This window comes from Platalea leucorodia, assembly GCF_965183815.1.
Source record: "Platalea leucorodia genome assembly, chromosome: Z".
NCBI lineage: Eukaryota > Metazoa > Chordata > Aves > Pelecaniformes > Threskiornithidae > Platalea > Platalea leucorodia.
In genome coordinates this window covers 76606204-76628663 of record NC_138858.1, presented here as the reverse complement: position 1 = coordinate 76628663, position 22460 = coordinate 76606204, and the positions used below count along the sequence as shown (strand labels likewise).

The 22460-nt window shown below is 46.5% G+C and overlaps 1 protein-coding gene across 1 annotated transcript in view; it reads left to right on the top strand.

Moving 5' to 3' along the window:
* Positions 1-22460, top strand: part of MUSK (muscle associated receptor tyrosine kinase) — a gene marked incomplete at both ends in the record, with an annotated part of 54095 nt that overhangs the window by 20022 nt on the left and 11613 nt on the right. The window contains 6 exons of the mRNA XM_082335356.1: positions 6009-6133; positions 10036-10195; positions 11597-11603; positions 14407-14673; positions 19341-19516; positions 19937-19960. Of these exons, the coding sequence (XP_082191482.1) occupies positions 6009-6133; positions 10036-10195; positions 11597-11603; positions 14407-14673; positions 19341-19516; positions 19937-19960 (759 nt within the window). The remainder of the gene's footprint in view (positions 1-6008; positions 6134-10035; positions 10196-11596; positions 11604-14406; positions 14674-19340; positions 19517-19936; positions 19961-22460) is intronic.

Genomic DNA, 22460 nt, shown 5'->3' with positions numbered 1-22460 from the left:
CTCTTCTGGGGACCACACCTAATAGTGCTGTTCCTTGAGAAATAATACAGTGGTTGTGTGCATTTCCTACTGCATTTGTAAATTTTTTTTCTTTTGATAATCTGTATACGTGTGGTTCTCTGGCAATAAGCATGTTTGGATGGGGATTAAACAAAAATAGGTAAGCAGTTTGATAGAGATAAGTGGAAGTGTCTCATATCAGCTTTCCCTGTGGTATTTTGCTCCTCTTTGTGATTACTTGGTAGGCTTGCAGAAAAGATAAATATTGCAGTTTTGATAAGAAATACTCAGAGATCAAAGCGAAACTAATCTCGCCGTTATCTTCAGATTTAATTATTATCCCAGCAGTTTTGGAAAGGAGTGGGAGGGTGGCAGCACGCCTTGAGCAGTGGCAAAGGTACAACGTGAGCCGTTCCCATATGGAGGCATGTGGTGAGCCACGCACAGAGTCCGTCACTGCCGCTGCGAGAGGAGTTGCTGACCATGCTTACTGAAGAATCTGTTTGTTCTCCGAGCCGGGATTCGGTCCCACCGTGTCAGCTGCAGAGACTGTGCCTCGCTTGTTCAGCCCTGGCTCTTGGCATGCAATTAGCTGCTGCACACAGCTTGGCGTGGCACTCTCTGCGACCGCTGATCCATGAGCATGATGTGCGGCCTGTTCTCAGCCCTGGTATGACAAGAATTGTTAGGATTTTGCACAGATTAATTTGAAATATCATAAAACACAAATGCTACGGCCTTCTAAGTATTTATAAACGTATTTGTCAGACCTCCCCTCATCTCTCACCAGTGGAAAGGAAATGGTAGCCCCTCTGCTTGTTACCTCTCCTTGACTATCTGGTTTAGACTTGTCAGGAGAAGTGAATGGATATGAGATGAATGAATCTGAATGGGGATTTAGACAACTGGACTTCTCACTGGTGAAGGACAGTAAACGCATTGGCACAAGTTTATGGTTCTTCAGAGCATATAGGTGGCAAGCATAAATGATTTTTTACGGATTAGTAAGACAAGTCCAAGCCCAGAGAACTCCTCTGTAGAGAAGGAGTCATTTCAATCTGTCACGCTTCGGGTTTGAAAGAGCTACGGGAACATTGGCGAATGCAAACAAAAAAATGCTTCCAGTTTAGCTCCTAAATGCTTACACATGAACAGTATGCACTGCAAAGGCTTTGCCAGAGTATTTATATCAGGAAAGTTTCCGAGGTGATGTGTAGCTTACCAATTTCCCCAACAATGTAGACACATCAGTTCTCAACATGGCACCAGCTGTACCAGAGGAAAAGGCCTTTTGCACATAGGAGTTGCCTTTATCCACTGTGTTTTGCAGCTTAGATCTAAAAAATTTTCAGCGTAAGACCTGGCCATAATCACCCAAAAGGCCATTTTCCTGATAAAAGCAAAACAATCATCAGGTAAAGTGGAGCAGGTTGAGATACCAGATCTGGCAGTATGGACACGCCAGGTCTGGCTCACGTGTAAGACCGGGCTCAGACTGCGGTGCAAAGGGAGCGTGCACCCACTGTCACCAGGTGGTTGCTAACAGAGGTTTGGCTCTGCGTGGCCTTATCTTGGTTTGGACTATCAGATATGCTTTACAGTATGCCAGGACTAGCAACAAACTCTTGGATATGAATAGGTGCAGATGCTGAGACGCTGGGTTAATTCACGTACATGCTGCTCGTGTTCTCTGAAAGTCAAGGTTCACCAAAGCCAGTGGAGGCTTTGGAGAAAAAAAACACCCCATACTCCAAAACCAGTGCTTGACTGGGCCTGGTGCGTCAAAGCCAGTGTTAAGGCTTATGAAACCCTGACTAAAGGGGCATCCTCCTGCAGTGGGGCTCTGCACATGGGGGTTTCCCGTGAGGCCTGAGCATCGCTTTATCCTTTCCTAAAAGGAGCAGCATGCTGCTCACTCAGACTGCTGCCTGGATGCGAGTGGCCCAATCTAGCCTGCTTTAACAAAACAACAGGCCTTACCCAGTCAGGGGGCAGGCATCTGCCAGGACTGCAGGATTGGGCCCCAAACCCTGGAAATGAAACACAGCTCAGTCAGAGGCGACGGGAAAACAAAGTCACCTGGAAAGAGTTAGCCGTTCAAACCGGGGGCTGGAGGGGGACACCCTGCTTTAATCTTTTTATAGTATAAAAATTTCGTGACTGAATTAAAGCCCTACTGTTTGGACTGTATGATATTACCTAATTCTCAGAAACGAGAGCAGCTGGCCGTGGTGCAGATACCTCCTAGCAAGCCCTGCAGCGCACAGCACATCATTTAGCAGGGCTGTAAAAGAAAGGACATTTATTAGGGTGTTTGGGAGTGAAACTTAACGTGCTGGCTTGGCTTTTAGCGGCCAGATTTCATTTCCAGCTCCTCTGTTTTATTTTCCATTTAAATAAATAAATAAATGAAGCCCTCTTTGGCTGCCTTCCCTAACTGCTTTTTGGCATGCCTTCGGGTAAATCCCGTTCTGAGAACCTGGGGGGTCTTGACGTGAATGTTGTTAACCTTGTGGTGATGCACCTAAACAGGCAGAGGGCCTGTCAAAATCCACTTTTGGGAGGATCTGGAAAAGGACGGCAAGTAACAGAGGTGTTAAAAATTGCCTGATTGTTGGGAATTTTCACTCTGAGGCAGAATGAAAACAAAACCATGTCCTGAGTCCACCAAATAATGTGAATTTTGCAAACATTTATTGCCATTTCTTGTTCCTTCCTCTTCCTGCCTTTCACCCGCTTCTCCCCACCGGTTGCTTAGGTTGGTACTACCAGGGTTTCCATTTCTTCCTTGCCTTTGCCTCTTTTCTTTCTTTGTGTAATATGGTGGGGGGGGAAAAAGTCATAGTTTTGGGGGCTGGGTTCCTCCATTTAGCTACAAGACAGATTTCCTTGCTGATGTGTCGGCAAAATGGACCTCGAGCTCATCCTGGTGGTCTGACCCTGGCTTTGCACTGGAAGGTGACACTGGCTGCTCTCACACAACCTGTCCTGGCTTTCCCACTGCACCTGAGTCTGCCGGCAGTGGCAGTGTGTCAACCATCCACGCTTAGATGATGGGGCTAAGAAATAGATGATGCTATTTTTTTTAATGCTGTTTCCCAAAACCATGAAGAGCCCTTTGGAAAATGTGTCCCTGGGTGTGCCAGTCAGTGGTGCTCCAAAGCCCATTGTGACCTGGGGAGTCCAGCCCTTGCCCCAGGGAATTTCTCACTTAAAACAAAATAATGTAAAAAACCCCAGGTTATTCCATTCACAGTATCTAGAGCTAAGCACTTAAGTTAAATAGCTAAACTTTAAGATAAATACTTTTAAAAAGCATGCAAATATAAGTACTTGAAATGTTGAAGTATTAAATCTGTAACTTCAATTTTGAAATTCCTGGAAATGCACACAGTGGCACTGGGGGCAGCAGGAGCTTCCATTCTTCCACACTTTGGAAATCAGCTTATTTCCTTATAGGCCCACTTTTATTTAACTGTCCCTCCCTGTGCTAGATAATACACCTGAAGTACTTTACACAAGAAACATGTGAATGCTTAGCAGCTGTGGCTGAATTTGTTACCCCTGTATTTGGTGTTTTAGGCTTGAATGGCCTGACCCTTTGCCTTCCCTATGCCAGCGGACTAGCGCTCATGCCAGCAGTGTGCTGGGCTACTAAAGCAAGTGCTGTGATCAGTGCTGGCGCGGGGACCCCAGGGCGGGGGATGCAGCTTTCTGCTTCCCTGCAGGCGCCGCGCACGGGCCGTACCAGCCGCCGTGCTCGCTGTGGCTTTGCTCCCCGCCTGCGCAACTGTGATCATTTTCGAAGCGCGCCTTTTTTTCTCGCAGCTGACAGCTCCTCGCAGGTCTTGGGAGAGCAGCCAGTACAGAGGAGGGCATACGCGCCTGTGTCTGGGTGCTGTTAGTTCATCGCTTCGGTATTAATTAAGCTGGGCAGGATCTGAGCAGCAGAGTTGTCAGGCAGGCAGGGTCCCAGCAGCACACTGAGAAACGAACAGCAGCATGAGAAAAGCACTAAGGGCCATATTCTGGCTCTGGGAGCTAACGTGCTAGCTTCAGCAGGAGCCATGTGCATGTAACTGCTGCCAGGGGACAGGCCCAAAAATTTAGTATTTCTCCGAACGAAGTATAAAAGTAATTATGAGCTTGGCCCAGGGCACTCAAGGCTGAATTCATAACCATCTGGTGTTAATGGCCTGAAGTGAAACTTCAGGCAAAGGTTTCATTTTGCTTATTATTCGTCAGGAAAGTCCCTGGCCAGCGACTGCAGCTTTCCTCGTTAGCAGTGGAGCTTCGTACCTGCTGCCTCGCTGAGGGGCAGGGGGGATGCAGCAGCCCCGATGCTGCTCTGCTTTGACTTTAAGCAAGTGGCACCAAGCATGAGCAGTGAGGGACTGCTCAGAGACTGTAGCGGAATTAAGAAGCTGAATGTAATACATATCCTCCCACCCTTTTCACTTCACTGACATTAAGTTTAATCTTCCTAAAAGCCCCTGCCCAGGAGCCTATTGAATGGCTGTGCTCCTAAGACAAAAAAGTTTCTGTGCTGAAAGGTACTCCTAGTGTTGCCTATCCACGAGCAAAAGCTGGTTTTAGGCTCTTAATTAACACAAATCTCAGCCCCTTCCCAGGCCAAGACTGGGTGGAAGGATTATGTGGAAAGCATATACTTTTTTTGTTCCAACTGAAATTTTGCAGTCAAAGCCTTCCTATCCCAAATGACAGGGACAGATGTTCTGTTTCTGATGGGACCCTCACTGGTCTCCTACTTGCTCTGCATTAGAGGTCTCCATCTGGGAGCAACCACTGGACAGTGCCAAGAGGTGCGTCAGGCAGAGACCCAGAAGACCATAACATGATCAGATATGTTGGTAAGGGGAACTGCACAGATAGCAAAAGTGGCAAACAAGATATCAGGCTTGTCTGAGAACTCCAAGAGAAACTCCTTTGCTTACTAAAATTTCTGATGGAGACTTTTAGTCATTGCTGTGCATCCCAGAAGGGAGAGAGTGAGCATTACTCATTAAGTATGAGAAACTGGAGTAAGAAATGGCACAGAACTATTCAGCCTGCTTCTACACAGATATTCAGGCATCTCCATTAAAAATTTTGGGTCAAAACTCAAATGTTCCACATGGGAAATGTCTCTCTTCTCTGCTTTCCTCTATGTGGTCCAAGTACAGCAGCTGAAATACAGCTTGTGAAGGCCATCAGAGTTGTGTTTCTGGATTGAAATAAGTTTTCAGCAAAAATGCTTCACTTCTTCTTTTCACCAAAAAAACCCCAAACTATTCTTGGGGCAGGGAGGCACTTATCTTGCTTATCTTCAAACTGCCCAGTAACCCTATTGCCACAAAAGAAGCAAAAGCAGTAGAGATGAAAAGTCACTTTAAAAATCCACTTTCCCCCTGCAATCTCAGCTTCCCAAAGTCTTTTCCGGCCATTCCCCCATAACTCGATATTAGACTCTCTCCCCTTAGGGCAGGTTGTTGTGGCATGGAAAATGCTGGGGTTTGCAGCTCTCCATGGTAAGTCCTAATCACTGTGATCACACTGAGGAGCTTATCTGACCCTTAACCTTCGTGGTATGTGACCACACTGGTGGTCTCCCTTGATAGTTTTGAACAAGTTTTGCATGAGGTCACTCTTGGCAGGGCAGCATTGTAACTTGCCACGTATTTGCTGTAAGCTGTCCCATCTGCATGCTACTGATGAGCTTGCCCTTGTTTTTTTGCAATTTACCTCCTCTGAGGTGTTGAACTCAGATGACGTATAAATTTCTGGAGGTAAAATTTTGGTCTGTAAGGTACAGAACATAACCACACCGATTACTTACTTTCTCCTCCTTGTCCCTCTCCCAAGACTGTTGCTCACTGGGAAGCCCGTGCTATTGTGGGCTTTTGTTTGTGGGGCTTATTTCAAGACCTGTTGAGGAGGAAGCATCCCCACACCAGCACAGCCTCAGTTTTACATCACTGTTCAACTAGCACCTTTGTCTTCTCCTGCAGTTTTTGCCAGAATCCTGAAGGCTCCTGAATCCCAAAATATCACCTTTGGGTCTGTGGTGACATTGCGGTGCATGGCGACCGGACTTCCAGTCCCCACTGTCACCTGGCTGGAAAATGGGAAAGCTGTAAGTGCCTCTTTTTTCATGCTTTTGACCCCGTAGGGCTGCTAGCAACCAGAAGTGCAGACCAGGGATTAAAATGTGGGGCGAGGAGCCAGTGCCCATGGTTTCTATTCCTGCCTTACTTAGCACCTTTCTGTGCAATCAAGTTGAGCTCACCTCACCTCCCTGCTGCAGTTTTCTCCTCTGCAAAACACTCTCCCCCTTCTCCAGGGTGTTGCGTGGGTTAATTTGTTAGGGTCTGGAAAGCCTGAGATGAAGGATGCTTTACATGTTTACATGTTTAGATGTTTCCTCTGAGTCAGGGTTTCTAGGACTTCATCGTGGGTTTAATTATTCAGGAGCCACCTTCCTCTCCTTTCTCCTAATGTGGTAACAATAACACGGCAAAATTGCTTATTTGACTAAATAACACAAACTGAGGTAGTTAGCTAGAGCAAAATACCTGTAGGACAGCATGTAGGCACAGCATATTTGCACATGAATAGATCTGAAATTTTCTAGACTGACCGAGGTGACACACTGAAGTATGTCACCAATTTGTTCCTGGCTAGAAGCACGTCCTCAAGAAAGGCACATCCTCTTCAGCAGCAGGCACCAAGAGATGCAAATCCTCTGCTTCTCACAGGAAATTGTTCCATGGTCTAATTATCCTGACCATTTAAAATAGGTGCCTGCTTTGAATTCGTCTGGCTTTCATGTCCATGTATAGGCTATTGCAATGCCTTCCCTTCAGCTGAACTGAAGAGCCGCTTGACACCTGATATTGCCTCCCTGGGAGTGCGCCACAGTCACAGCAGCTCTGCAGACTAAGCCTGCCATGGGTTTCCTCCAGTCTTCACAGAGTTATGGTGGACATGCTTTATACTCTCTGTGGTCTTTCAACAGCTTTTTTAAGGATGTGAGCCCCAGGGCATGATGCTGTGGAGGCAGGTGGAGCAGCCGCTGCATGCAGGCTGGCAATTTGCCTCCGCTCTTTCTCACTGACTCCTTGTCAGCCCCAACTCCTTCTGGCCACTGGCTAGCCATGGCCATTCCTATGGACTTGCTTGTCCAGCAGGACCAATAAATCCTCTTGCCCCAATTCCTTACTTCAGGAGGCTATCTCCATTCTGGTCTGTATTCCCCCTTCCCATGTATTAAAATACATTATTAAGGAGCCTGGGCTACTCTGCAGGCTGTCTTGCCTTCCTTATCTCCTTTAAACCGTATTGTGTTCTCCAGTCTGATTAGGGCTAATTTTCTATATTTGCTCGAGGTCGCTAGAGAGACCAGCAAAGGGAGCAGATTAGCCTCTGCAGAGCTCCATGGGTCCTCGGTAGTTTCTGGCGATAATTATTTTGAGACAACTGCAGGTGTTCATTCAAGACTTCTTCCCCATTGGGAAAGAAACCTTTTGGGGGTCTGGGGTCCCTGGCAAGGGCAGAGTATTTCCAGAGCACAGACCCATGCTCTGCCAAGTTCCCACCTGTGCATTGGTCTCGCAGAGAGCTGTGTGTGAGACGATGCTCAGCCCCTGCCCAAGGCCACTGCCTGGCTGGTCAGATCTGCTCTGCCCTGTTCCTGTCTGCAAGGCAAAGCCCAGTCCCAGGAGGGTGGTGCTCCAGACTGCCTCATTTTAAATATGATGAGGAGACCTTAACGAGAGCCTGTGTCTGGGAAAGTCAGGCCAGGAACCAGGTGGACTGGAGTGTGTGCCTTTGAGGGCTGGCTCATGAGCAAGCAATGGTGAGTCATTTGAAGATGCAACGTGCCTCCAGCATTACAGTGTCTGAATGCCAACCTGTAATTGTCCTAAAGTTTAAAGAGTGGGACTCTGCTGAGGTTATTGAGCTGCATTTGAAGAGAAGGATGGAAACTCCTCTGTGCAGCAGCTGCCTTGCCTACCTAAACGGAAACACAATTCCTTTTCCTCCCGCTATGCACTGCAGGGCATCATGGACCTCACGCTGTAGTTTTCCATACCGCAAAGAATGAGTGAGCCAGGTATGAAGATGTGAAGAGGTCTCTGCTTTGGTGGTGGCAGAGGTAGCATTTTAAAGGCTAAAAAAAGACCTGCTGGAAACAAAATCTTAGGGAACGCATTTGAAAAGGGAAGGGAATCAATTAACACAAGGGAATGGCTTGAGGTTCCCAGTAGAGAAAACAACCGCTGGCTGGCGTGGAAGTCCTAGGCACAACTACTTGACACTTTCACCTGTGATTTTCCATGGTGCGTGTGACCATGCGTACTACTTGCACTGCTTGCAGCTACCTGAGCGCCCTTTTCCTCCCCGGGGCCCAAGCTGGGAGGGGCAATCCTGGCTCTCCATGCCTGCCAGGCACAGTCCAGTGCTGCCGGGAGGGGAGCTAACAGGATGGGATACGCCCGAGGCCTGAGGGGTAAGGAGGGAGAGAGGACTGGATCAGCACAAGTGGCTCAGGGTGAGCAGCCACCTCTCCTGGGTGGATGCTGGGAGGCAGGGGCAGCCTGTAAAGAAATTCCTCCTTTCCACCAGGAAGGTCCCAGCAGTGTCTTAGTGCTGAGTGGTTTCTAGGGAGAAAAAAAATTAAAAAAAAAAAAATCTGACCAGCACTGCAACAAAAGAGAAACTTGTGAAAAAATGTCCCCTGAGCTTCCATCCACTTGAACTTCACAGCATAAGGCCAAAAAATATCCCTGGTCCTTGCATTTGCACAGTGACCAGCATAACACCCATCCCTGATGCAATACTTACAATAACTCTGTTGATCTGGTTATTTAGTGATTTCCTGCCATACACATTCCCTCAGCACAACTCCAAGTTGAGCTTGAGTGAGGCAAAACAAATATAGTATTTTCAGCATTTTCTTTTTAGAGCGAAACTAATCTACTTACTGAAGACGTGATACAACACTGACACATCCCTTCTTGCTTTTTCAGTTATCACTCTTGATAGCTTTGGGAGCAGACACAGATCCCATTGAAATCACGTTTCTACTAACTTCCAGGGAGGCCAGATTGATCTCTCTGGCCTCTCAGATAGATGCATAGGTAGAGTACTTTGCTGGGATGGATCCAGGGAGACGACTCTCACTGTCCTTAGGGCCAGGTCACACTGGTGGGATCCACAGACAACTGCATCTCGCTTGAATTACACTTGATGCTTCCTATCAGTACGAAGGGTAGAGCAGGCAATGCTGCTCCTTCCTACTGCCTTTGCAAGGTAGAGTCTTGGTGTACCATGTCCTCCTACTTTAATGAATGCCATATGAGCAGAAAAGACTTGAGGATAAAATCAAGCCCAACTAGCCAAAATCAGCAGGCTTCAAGCTCATTTACCTGGGAATTTCTGACCTGGGAAAAGAGCTGGCCAAAATCACTGCATCTGCAACACCCTCCATATTTCCAGGTGTGAGATAAGAAAATCTATCAGATATCTGCCAAAGTGTTGGAGGCAGAGTGCTTGCTTTGCTCATGACTGCTTTGGAGGTGTGGCAGTGGTTACATTAATCCAGAATCAAGAACTTCCAAACTATTTTCTTTTCTCCCTCTGCATACCCAGGGTCTACAAAGCTGCCTCATGCCTTTCCTTGCTAAGGCATGAATAGGCAAACAATCTACTAGAAGACCTCTTGGAGTAATTAGCCAGATCAATTACATGAGCAAAACTGAGACTATGGTCCTCTGGAACTGAAAATTAATTGCAAAAGTATTGCTGAAGTGTGAAATAGGAGATGTCTTTAACATTTGCTTTTGTCTGTGAAGTCAGCTGCTATGAAAGCACCAAAATAACGCCAGCAGCTTTAGCTCTCTGCCACTTCTATCTGCTTGCTACATCTTTCTCTGCCAGTTTAAATGTTTGGGGCTAGGTCTCTTAGATTTTTCCTTGGTTTGTTTGCTTGCCTTTGTTGGAAACACCACTGCACTGGGCTTTTCACTCTCTTAGGTTTCTGCAGGGTCTATAGTGGAAAGTGTCAAGGACAGAGTGGTTGACTCCAGACTGCAGGTGCACGTCACCCGACCTGGCCTGTTCACTTGCCTCGCCACGAACAAACACAGCAAAACTTTTGGAGCTGCAAAAGCCGCAGCAACTATCAGTGTTTCAGGTATGCTGGGAACAAAGGGGTTGTTAATTTTTTACCCTTGCAATCGCAGTCCTAACTTCCTTGCTGAGGGAGAGGAAGAGGTATGAAGTACTCTGGGGAGAAGGGAAAGCCTTGGAGAGCTGACAGTGTGCAGGGGACTAAATTTGAGTACATCCCCCGCCAGGCTATTTCCTCATATATTCTTACACTTTGGAGACTGGCACAGCTGTCATTTCCTGAATGTTTGATGCTGTCTTGTACTTTGTGTCCCAGAAGCACACTTGGTAAGTTCATCCATGCAGAGGAAGTCATGGCCATGACCCAGCGTTGGTATCACCTAACAGCAAGGTGAAAATAGCTTTCGTGAGCACTTTGGCTTCTCAGGGGGTTTCATCCAGAAAGCACGGAGGTTCATGTCAGAGCAGTACCCCACCGTGCCTGGGGTAACCTCTGCTCCCAGAGATATCTCCCAAATGGGGAAAGGATGATCCAAAGAGGAGAAATACAATGGTCTGAGATAGCTGACAGCATTTATCACACCAAGAGAAAGGTGGCAGCTTGTGCCTTCCCTCGTGGGACAGGCAGGGGGGTTCAGTTAGAAGAAAGAGGAATCACCGAGGGCTCCAGACATGAGGTGGTAGCCCTGGTCCTGCTGTTAACGAAGCATGCATCTGCCCCTCTCTCTGTGCCTCAACTGCTGCTCTACTGAGAAAATAACCATGCCCCTTCTTACATTGGGTGTTGAAACCTAGCAGCAAGCTCTGCCCCCTAAGAGGGTCAGCACTTGGTACCACATTTCACATCCCCACTTCTTTATTTAGCCCAGGCAAGGCTCTGCCCCATGAAGCAGATCTGCAAATGCAGTAGGGAGGCCAGGTGCTTTAGGCTGGTGGGAGAAGCTGCACTGCCCTCCTCCAGGCTGCCTGTGCTCAGCAAGAGGGGAGCCGCCCCTGAGACATGAGCAGGAGCTGCCTTGGCCTCATCCCAGCTCCCAAGGGTCCCACGGCAGAGGTGTCCCAGTCCTTGGCTGATGCTCAGTGCCTCCTCGCCATGCCAGCACAGCCCAGCTCCCTGCGGTGCTGCAAGCTGGGGGCATGGCCATGTGCCTGTGGTGCTCCTCCAGCCCTGGTTTCTCCCACCTGTTACAGCTGCTGCCTGCAGTAATGGATGCATGCGTGGCTTATTCCCTCTCCTCGTATGGCATCCAGTGTTGCCCAATTCTTCTTCCCCACAAGAAGGTCAAAATAAGGACAGAATTTATCTGCGTCCTTTTCAGACAGCTTACAGGTCTGAGACAAATTTCCTAGCATGGAAATCTTAACTCTCACATATCAGAGGGGGCAATGAAGTGTCACTGATGTCTTTTCTGTTTCCTCTTTCTCCTGGCTCATCACAATTCCTGGATCTGGTGCCTCCCGGCAGAGTGGAGGTAAGAATGACTTTCTGTGGCTGTCTGGGTGTTTTCTCTGGGCCAGGGAGGAGAAGAACGATGTACCAAGGGGATTTGGTTAATTTTGCTTAAATGAAAGGAGCAGGTTTCTGGATGCCAAGCATGCAGATGAGGTTCACCTGAAGCAAACACTGAGCTGCTTTATACAGGTATAAACAGAGACTGGCACCAGGTAGATAAGGATGCTGCCGTATCAAGCAAACAATGGATCACACATCAGTAAAGGTGTTTAAAATACAGTAGTGGGCAGAATATTCTGGAGTAAATTCTGTTCACAGTTACACATCCACAACTTCACTGACCTTGTAAATTTACAGGCAAAAGCTTAACTGCAAGTTAAACACAGCCAATATTTTGGTTCGGTGATCAGCAGATTAGGGCAAGAGAGGTTTAGATATTTATTCCAAGCAGAGTTATGGATGGATAAAGCCACTTGTGTGTGATCAGACATGCACTTTTGCTTAGTATTTTTTGGAGTACTGAACAATTTGGCTGGCTTTTTCTTTTTAGAGTCCTAGCATATTTCTACACGCTGCACTGGCAGATCAGTCTGGAAGGAAAATGAGAGGGTTAGCCTGGGAGGAGGGCTGGGAGCTAAAGCAAAGAGTAGAGCCTGAGAAAATCTGAGCAAATGGCTTTGCCACTCTGTTGACACAGGCTCCCTGTGAAGGCCCTTGCCACCCTCACAGGGGCTTGCAAGATTGATTCAGGAAGTTTGTAAGTAATTTAGTGACCACCTGATGATGATGGCAGACTTATGCCTTACACCTGCACCCATGTAGGTGTGACAGGCATGGGAACAGTGATCAAATGCTCAGCCCTTCTGTCCTGCAGTTGTTCTCAACATTTGTTGCACGAAATTCCCTTTCTGTGACAAGGCATTGTGAGAAACATGTTGTTGCTGCTTCTCCATTGCAGCCTGGTCCGTGTCTCCCTGCAGGTTTTAAAAAAGTGAGGAAACACAATATTAGTGCTGGTAGCTCTTGTCAGGCTGATTCTGCAGCCCACTGAAGTCAGCAGCACAGCAGCTCCATGCATGCCTGTGCCCTCTTTTGCCTCTTGGGGCACAGGGAGGATGCACCTTTCAGATTAAGCACAACGGGCATCATTAGGAAAATGTGAATAACGTGACCCCTGCCACGCCAAGGACAACTCTAGCAGGGGTTAGGTGCAGTGCAGTGCTGTGGGGAAGCCTGCTCTGTGCCAGGGAGATGTCATGGGCTGTGGGACCGGCGCAGGATGCCGCGGGGTGCCTGTGTCACATGAAGGTGTGTCCACGGCATCTGGGGTGATGCAGGGTGTCACAGCATCACTGCTGTTTTGATGCTACCTCAAGGAATCAGTGCCTTGCTGTATTTCTTAGCCAATGCAACATATGGGAAAAAAATATTAATTAAAAAAAAAATTGACATTGAACCCAAAGTAGTGCAGCTAAACCAGGGCCAGACAGCGTCATCTGCAGAGAGCAGTACCTGACAAGCTGAAATTTGGGCACCCTGTATAATCCCTTGTCCATGTACGTCCAGCTTTCCAAAGAAAAACAGCAAGAACCCCCAGGGTTGACAATGGGTGATTATTTGGACAGGGGAAAGAAAGAAAAGGCAAAGATACAAATAGCTCTGCTGGCTACTCCAAATGGTTGGCGTGTTGTGAATTGAACTCCCTGACCCCAGTTAGACTGGCTGAATGAGCAGTGGGGACAGCTGCACCCAGCCCTCCTACCTCCCTGATTTGGCCATCCCCTGCACACAGGGGAGGCTGTTTTCCCAGGTTTCCCCCCACCACCGAGGGCACTGCATCCCACAGGTTGCCTGCGCAGAGGGCACATCCTCACCCGCAGACCTCGCTGCCGTGGGGCAGCTGTGGGAGCTGCTGGGAGCATGGCTGACCTGTGCGTGCCCTTGCCCTGCTGCTCCCTTTTGATGGCCGTGGGGAAGAAGAGAGGGAGGGATGACAGCCACCTCCTACTAGATGCAAAAAACACGGGAAAGATAAATAAAAGACCCATAAAGGAGCCGACCCTGCTGTGCTTTTTATTTCTCCAGCATAGCTCTGGCCCCGTGCTTTGCAGCAGGAGTTCGCAAAGTGGGAGATGTGGTGAAGAGAGGAGAGGATGGATCTTGCAGGGAAGCACCAGAAGGAAAACTGTGGAGGCTTGTGCCTTCCTCCTCCCTGTGTCTCCCACCTAAACATGTGCAGAAGAGAGGCATGGTCAGGAGAGGTGCAGGAGCTGAGGAGGGGCAGGCAGGAGCTTGGCTGGTCTGATCTTGTGAAGAATTTCCTGGCACATGTTGGGTGGGACTCACCTGGCCCCTGCTCATCGAGTCCATCCAAAATTAAGTTGTTGCTAGTCAGGTGAGCAAAAAATCCTGAGTTATCACAGGTGTGCAGCAAGCAGTAGGGCTGATGTCTTCTGCAGGGAAGCAGGAAAACAAAACATTTTCCCATTAGGGCCTGGGGGCAGGGTGAGGGGCCATGCTAGGTCACGGTTGCGCATGATCACTCAGTCTTTTTGCCCACTTATAATGCTAGCAACCGCCGGGCAGAGCCTCAGCCCTGGAGCTCACCAGAAGGGCCCTGTGCTCACACTGGGGTTCCTCACAGAAATTTCATTTTTGGATGGTATTAACTGTTTTTAGTGGTTATAAACATCTGTGCTATCCTCTGGCCTCTGTTAGCCTTACAGATGCCACTTTATTCAGAAACAGAGCCTAGGCATCCTGCTGCTGCAGGAATTTAAGGCTGTGAGCTTACTGTGTGTGTATGCTCTTATCGTCAACAGCAAGCTGTACAAGGGTGATGCAGGCTACTGCAGCACGTACAGAGGTGAGGTGTGTAGTGCTATCTTGGCGAAGAATGCTCTTGTTTTCTTCAACTCCTTGTATGCTGACCCAGAGGAGACCCAAGAGCTGCTTGTGCACACTGTCTGGACTGAACTGAAAATGGTGAGTTCATTCTGCCAACCGGCCGCTGAGTCTCTGCTGTGTAACTACATCTTCCAGGAGTGCAATCCCTCGGGAGCTGGGCCAGCTCCAAAACCAGTGTGCAGGTAAATGAAAAAAAAATGCTCATTTTTCACTTTCATTTCATGGGGATGTGTAGGCAGCAGGGGATTGGTGAGGGTCTGTCCAGACCTGCAGTAGCACTGAGTGAAAATGGGTCCTCCAGGTTTGCATGAGTTTTCCCTTTGCTCTCTCCTCTGTATGCTCAAAGAAGATCTGATCCAGCTCGCTCTCTGTGCTCGTTGTTAGGGTATGGACTGACTTTCAGGCCCAGATATCTGCTTTTAGTGGACAGTGTTGAAAAGAAATATCCATGTAAATGACATAATTGATTTAATTAATTAACATATTGCTATCAGTTAAATGTTACTAGCTCAGTATGTACTCATTATTACTATCAAAAGTAATTGCTTGTTTGCAATTTTAACTAAATATGGTCACAATGTGTGCAACAAATCTGGCCAAGGCAATACACTAATCATTCAGCACTTCCCACCATGATAAAGATGAAACAAAAAAAGACTACACCAGAGACACTGCCAGTGTAATTGTACCTGCTAAACCAAACCTCCCATCTGGCTCTTGTATCCTTTCATATGCAGAGAAATGTGCATTGAAACAGGGCTGGCAGGGACCTTGAGGAGTCCAAAGCATCTCCCACTACAGCTAATCCACTGCTGACAGGTGTTTGTGCAACACATCCCAGTGATGGAGAGACTGCTCCCTCCCCGTGCAATCTCCTGAGCAGCCCTTCCCTCATTGCTCCTTGTGCTCCCACCATGGCCACGGAGACGAGTTTCTTCCTTTCCTCTTTGCAGAGAGATTTTACATCTTCTCCAACTTCTCAGACTAGAATAAAGCAGGTTTTTCCAAGCTCTGCTCATAGCTCTTGCTCTTCCAGCTTCTGAAGCTTCTGCTCCTAATCTTTCCTTAAGTGCTAAATATATGTAGCCTCCAACCCAGGTTCTGTTAGTGTTAACTATAATGAAATGATGATTGCCTGATGTGCCTTGCAGAGAACAGCCCCACACAGACCTCTCAGGGTGAAGCTTTCTTTTTTCCTAACATAACTGTCAGCCACAACTGATTCATGTCCTTTTTCAGCCCCTGGAGGACTGTTGTCTAGTCATTCCCCATTTTATGTTTGAGCAGCTGACATCCCTGCCTAAGTGCAGTACTTTGCTCTTGTCCTCCTTGAACCTCATCTTAAAACAGATTATTCAGATTTGTGTTTATCGGGAGAGCAGCCCCAACTGTAGTGTCTCAAGTAAAATACAAGTCTTCTCTGCAGACATGGCAAGCACTCTGCCAGCTGGAATTGGGCCAGATGTACTCTACTGGCAATTATTTTTCCCGTTATGTAGGGGCTTTTTAGGACAATCAACAGCTTGTTGTCTTTGTAACCTGGACCTTTCTGATTGCTCCTCCTTTAATATCTCTAAAACAAAGGCACAGAGGAAAATCCCAGTACAAAGCTTGACAATACATTGTGTTCTCTATTTGGTGCCTATGCTGTTCTGTATTCCTCTGCCAGCATGATAGTGGCATATATCCTATGAAAGAAGTGTATGTGCAAGTATCCACAGACAATCACGCAGTCAAGTACTGAAGCTTGCTTTTTGCTGGCAGACTCCTCCCTGCCACCTTGTTGTTCTGCTCTTTGTCATTGTGCCCTTCAGTACATGATCTCTCTGCCTTTTTTCAAGATGTGTGACAGTATTTATATCTGAGCCACACATGCGCAGCACATTTGTCAGCTAAGGATTTTGCACAGTGCTCCACGAGGCATTTCAGTGAGATCTGGGTCTTGCTTCATTTACCCCTGCTCACGAGTGGCCTTGCAGGACCAGAACTCATGGTGATTCGACCTGCACTTCTGGGGCACTTCTGAAGTCACAGTGGTACAAATCAGCATAAATCTGCACTTGATCTTGAGCTAACAGGCGCAGAATTTGCAAATATGTCTAAATCTCAATGGACTTGCCTGGCATCATCTTTCTTCAAATCCATGAGTCAATGTTCTGTTTTTTTTCCCTTTGATGATTTTCCCCATGATTTTAATGCAGATTTAAACTCAGCTTTCCTCATGACAAGAGCCCTGGAACGGCATCCTTCCTGTTTCCTGTTCCCAGAGCACATCAGCTGGACAACAGTTCCTCCAAAGCCCTAACCCTATACTCCTTTTGATAACTGAGACATCTAATACGTAGTTCTGAACAGCTGAGACCTCTGGGGGCTCTTGAACACATTTTGCATGCTCTTGGTTACTTTCCAATTATCTTATCTGCTTTTTACTGACAACTTTATACCTCTCTGCAGAAACTGGCTAGACTACACCAGTTTTCAGCTGAAATACTTCACAAGGAAGAATTTAACTATCTCAGAGGCCAGAGATTTCTCCCAGTTTTTGAGGGACATATTTCCCTTGACATATTTCCATGTGTTTTTGTCTTGTTATTTATTCTCTGCACCATTTTTTCTCTCCCCATGTCATTGTTTATGTTCATTTTGGTTTGGAAGCTAGCTAGCAAGAATAACAACTGACAAACAGACTGAGTAAAGCTTTTATAAAAATAATCAGGGGCTAAAACAAGATGAAGTGAAACAAAAGAAAACGACTTGGCAAAAATTTCACTTCATGTAAATTAAGATGCAATTTGATTAAAATTAGAGTTTTCCTGTTTTTAAGGGAAAGTGATGTCTCATCTCATAATTCTTGGTTACATCTGCCTTTTACCACTGGCTGTTTCTGTGATAGCAAAAGAAAACCTCCCAATTTCTATTTCAGCCACTGCTGATATGAAGTGACCAGGCTGCAGGGAACAGTCTTGTGTTGGGAAATGTCTCACTTTGGTTGGGTTTGTGTGTCCCCACCTCCTGTTAAACAGGCCTTTGTGGTCTCTAAGATGCCAGTGGCCCACTTGTCCTCTTCTGCTGCTACTATTCTTTGTCCATCTGTCATTTACATGACATAAAATTTCTAATAATAATCTGAAGTAATCTTTGCGTATGATCTCACCAAGCTCTCACTGCTCAGGATTAAGTGTTATAACAATGGTATGAACCCAGCTCGAGGATACTGACCATCCCTCCCTCTGGCTGCCTCACCATGCTCCTGGGTTGGATTTGTGGGTGAAGATAACCTGCCTTTAACGCTGGAGTGCACAGGATGGCAGAGGAATGGTCTTTTGCATCTTGGAGTTGCACACCGAATAAGGGGCTTGTTTAAGGATGCTCAGGCTTCAGGAGTGAAGGCAGCTAATGCAGTCCAGATCTCCCAAGTGTCAGCCAGCGCTTCAAATGCAAGACTTTCTCATTTCCCTAGCTAAACATATTTCTTTACTTCAGAAGGTCATTCCTGTTCCACATGTTGTTTACCATAAAAAAGATAAATTACACCATCTGGCTGCATTCTGGCTTTCATGGAAGTGAGGAAGGAATAAACCAGCACTGGCTAAAATTGAGCACGGGGCAGCTGGGCTTTGATGGCTTCAGCCTGAAGACTTGAAGGGCATCCATTGCTGTTGCAGAAAGCTGCTGCCCTGGTAGAATTCCCAAAGGCCTCAGTCCTTCAGGTGCTTTAGAGAGCTTGCAGTGTTGGTAATCATCACCGAAACTCATGGCCATCTGCTCTTGCCAAAACCGTGGCAGACTATAAGTAAAGAAACTGCATCAGCCCACCACGTGATGAATTTGGCTAAAACCTTCACCATGGGTCTGAGCATTTCTGTGTCCTTTCTGTGGACCTTTCTGTGTCCTCTCTGACACCTGCCAGCAGGTGTGGTGGTCGGGAAGGATGTGGATCTGCAAAGGACTTCAGCTGAGCTCAGCAAAAGTAATCTCTGCACATGACCTCAAAGCTGGTTTTGCAACTCAGGCTTTCAAGAATGAGTATATAAATAAGCAAATCACTAATAAATTGACTAATGCAACAAACCCTCAATCTTTCTACTATGGTAGAGTTCCTTTTTTTTTTTTTTTTTTTTTTTTTTTTATTTCCAGTGCAGATATTTCTGCCTTGGCCTCTTCACAAACAGTTTCTGATCTAAGGAGCATTTAAACAGCCAAAGCACTTCTTGTAAGTGAATGTTTCCCATCGTTATGGAGGTAATGCATTAGTTAGGAGACAGTTAGGTCTCTTGTTTTACCAGGCAATGTAAAGGTTTTGCTGCAGACAACTGACAGATAAAAGATGGACTGAAAGGTGTCTGTGGAGCAAAGAAGAAAATTGGATAGGTGATTCTGTGAGATTAAAAATACAGGCAAATATTTAGTTTAAGAAGATTAAGAATTGCAGTTTACCTCCTGTCTTTAATAGATGACACTTCAATGTACAATTTACAGAAGACAGGTGAGATTTTTAGAATGTACTGAAAAATGCTAAGATAACTCCCAGACATGATGTTTATTAGTAGAAGATGACAATAAATCTATAGGAAAAGATGGGAATGAACTCCTCACAGACTGTGATACGTGTTGTGTTTTGAGCATAACCCTGCTTCATTGAAAGTGTAGCTTTGTGGACTTCCTAAAGGAAGCTGTTACATTTTATACAGAGTTTCCTTTATGGTTTATGAGCCAGACTGGCTTAAAGAAGTGTAGCCCTGTGAATGGATTTTTGTCAGCCTGCATAACCCCTGCACACCACTAAGTGCAGCCATTGTTATCAAGCCATTGACTGCTGTATTTCACTGTTTTTTGCAAAATAATGTAGAGAGAATTGCCTTGCTGTAAAGGATCTCTACTGCTTTAAGGAATGGCTCTCAATGGAGGAAAACTCTCAGAAGGGGATTTACAAGCCAGGGCTGATGCTGCTCACTCTTCCTGAATGCAACAGGCTGCCCAGCCTGCACCAGGACCCCAACGCCTGCACCCGCATCCCTTTCTTCGGTAAGATGGCACACACTGCCGGTTGTCCAGAGAGCTGTGTTCTTGGTGAGGGAGGGGAGAAGGATGCGATCCATAATTTACAACCAAAGTAAAGGCTGACGGTGGGTACTGTCCTGTCAATGCCTGTGGACAGAACTGTGACAGTTGCCTTGGCTGTTTGCTTGTCTCGTCTGACTGCGGTGCAGGAAAAATCCCTCAAGCAAATAAAGCCTGACTCTTTACTGAGAGGGTCATAACAACCTCATTGACAAAATTAGTCTTAATGATGGCAAAATTGCTATTCAGGTGCCATTGCAAAGAAACAAGCCGCTTAAGCACTTCTGGGAGGGAACTTTTTCCCATAGCATGCTCCTAAGCAAGCACCCAGTTATATCACAACCTGGACAACCCCTCCTTACATCTTGTCTTGTCTTTTTACAGATGTTAAGAAGGAGAATATAACCAGTAAGTAGACTGCTCCAGGCTCTATGTTTTTAGAGGTGGGCATGATATTCTTTGTTGAAGATGCAGCTTGCACAGCATTTTTGTGTTTTGCTCTGGTCCTGGCTGCTGGATTTGGGTTATTACCAGGGAATGCCTGAGCGTCCACATTCAAGGCATGGGGAAACACATTTCCAGCTCTTCAGGGCTTGGGGAGAACATGAGCTGGTAACTGTTGAAGGCAATCAAAGAGGTATGGTGCTTTTAGGTAGTACCCTCCCCTCCAGGTATTCCTCCTTCTTTCTACCCATATTTGGGATTTCTGATACTGCTACTGAGGTCATCACAGCCTTATATGCTGTTACTGACATGGTTACCTACATCAGGTTGGCCTTGCAAGACCTTATTATGCAAAAGGCCCCAGCACTCGCCTCCAGTCATCTCTGAAGTCTGGCCATTTCTCACACGACCTCCCCATGACCAAGGGCAAGACCCAGCCATTCCCTGCAGTGCTACTGTAACTTCTGTCAGCCTCCCACCCTGCTGCTGGTCACAGCTGAAACATGCACATCCAGCTCCTCCAACTGACATGCGAGTGCAGTTTAAAGCTCAGCCACTGAACTTGTCCCATTGAAAAAGGAAGAACAGTGCCTTCCTCCTGCCGTGCTTCTGAGCAGGTGAGGTCTGCAGATTTGGCAGCGGCAGGCACTTTCTGTGTGGAGAGAGAAAGTGAAAAAGGTGAAATCGAGACTTCTAGGGGATTTTCTTTCATGAGAAGTCCTCGGCTCCACATGACCACCCAAGCCCCAGGTGCCTGGCACTGCACACACGGGAGAAAAGCGCTTTAGCACTCCAGCATCATTGGGCACTCCAGCATCACTGCCCAATGCTTACAGCCCACAACTGCCACCATGCCCTTCCTGGAGAAAGGAGCATGACGGAGGGATGCCAGCAAATGAGTGGTGCATTCATGGGATGATTTCAGCCTCCCCTTGGATGTTTGCAAGTTCCGTACATGGCCTCTGTCTCTTGTGTAAATGTGTGACCTTTTTGTTCAGCTTTCACAGTATTTTCTCAGGGTGGCATTGCACAGATGTGCACTATTTGGTCATGAATCAGGGAGGCATAACAGTAACATTTTACTGATATTGCCCCCTCTTTTTTACTTTAGAGTCACTGTTATGTGCACAAAGGTTTGGGGAGCATGAACCGAACTGTTTTTTAGCTTGCCCATCAAAGTTATTCATTAAAGGCCAGTTGGACCACCTTTATTATTCCCTCTGTCCTCATTGTAGCAAGACCATGTATGAGAGCATCTGCATTTTCCAGGCCACCAAGGACTCAGGGATGCTTCCTTAGTGTTCCTGTTGCCCCTAAAGCTCTCCACATTGCTCCTCTAAGGTGATGTTTATTTCAGAACTGTGCAAAAGTTTTTTTGTGTTGGTTACTAGCTTAGTCATGAGGCAGGCTTCAGGCATTGCTTTCCTTCCCTTTGAATGTGAGACATTTAAGATGCTGGGCTCAGACATGCAACTATGTTCTAGGGCAGCTTAACAAGATTTTACACCTCTGTGGAGCTATAGGTGCTGGTCATGTAGCTTGTTGCAGATGTGAGGCATAACATGGTAGCTCATATATCAAAGAAATCCAAGTCAGAGCATTTTACTTTGCATTTGTGATGGGTTAAGTGCACTCATGAAGTCCATGGACATTCCTATACTGAGGTGTTTGCATGCCTTGGGCTACGGGAACTTGATCCTGTGTTTGAGTTCACTCACCTGGAGCAAACATTGTCATTGTGGTGTTTCTACCTGCCCATGTGTACTGCCTGGTGAAAGTTCAGAAAGCTGAGGGTCTATAAAAACTCTGTAACTGTAATCCTCAGTGCACTGGGTGATGCAGGAAGAAAAGAGCAGATAGTCATCATGATGCATTTACTATGTTCCTCCTACAGGAGAAACAGGACAATCTGCGAGGATAAATTAAAACACATAGCCTTTGTCTCAAACTTGGATCAAAACTTATACAAAGCTTTCATGAAGCTGAAAAAGATTTGCTTAAAAAAATCTTTATTTTAGAACAGGTCAGGTTTCCTCCTGTTTTTCTGAGCTGCAAGCTTAAGAACACAATAGAAAATAAAATTATGACAACAGTGTTTGCTGGCTTGTTGATTTATCTAACAAACTTAATAATGCAGTGGACCCTAATGCCATCCACCAGAATGTTAGCCCCTGGTCAGCAGAGTTTATGTAAGATTAGCTAGCATGTGTTAAAGTGTGTAAGGCTGCATCCTGCTTCCTAGATTATGCCAGCATATTAAAGTCTCCTATGAGGACAGATGGTGTCGACATTTATGTTTTGGGAACATACTCCTACAGTAAAAATCCTCTCAAAATTTTCTGCTTAATTTTTCTGCAGCTAGTGTAAGCCTTATGTATGGAAAGTGAACTACACATTCTTCATTACAAAGAACATCATTATTTTAAACTGATACTGTTCCTTCAGATCTGCAGTTGCCTTCAGT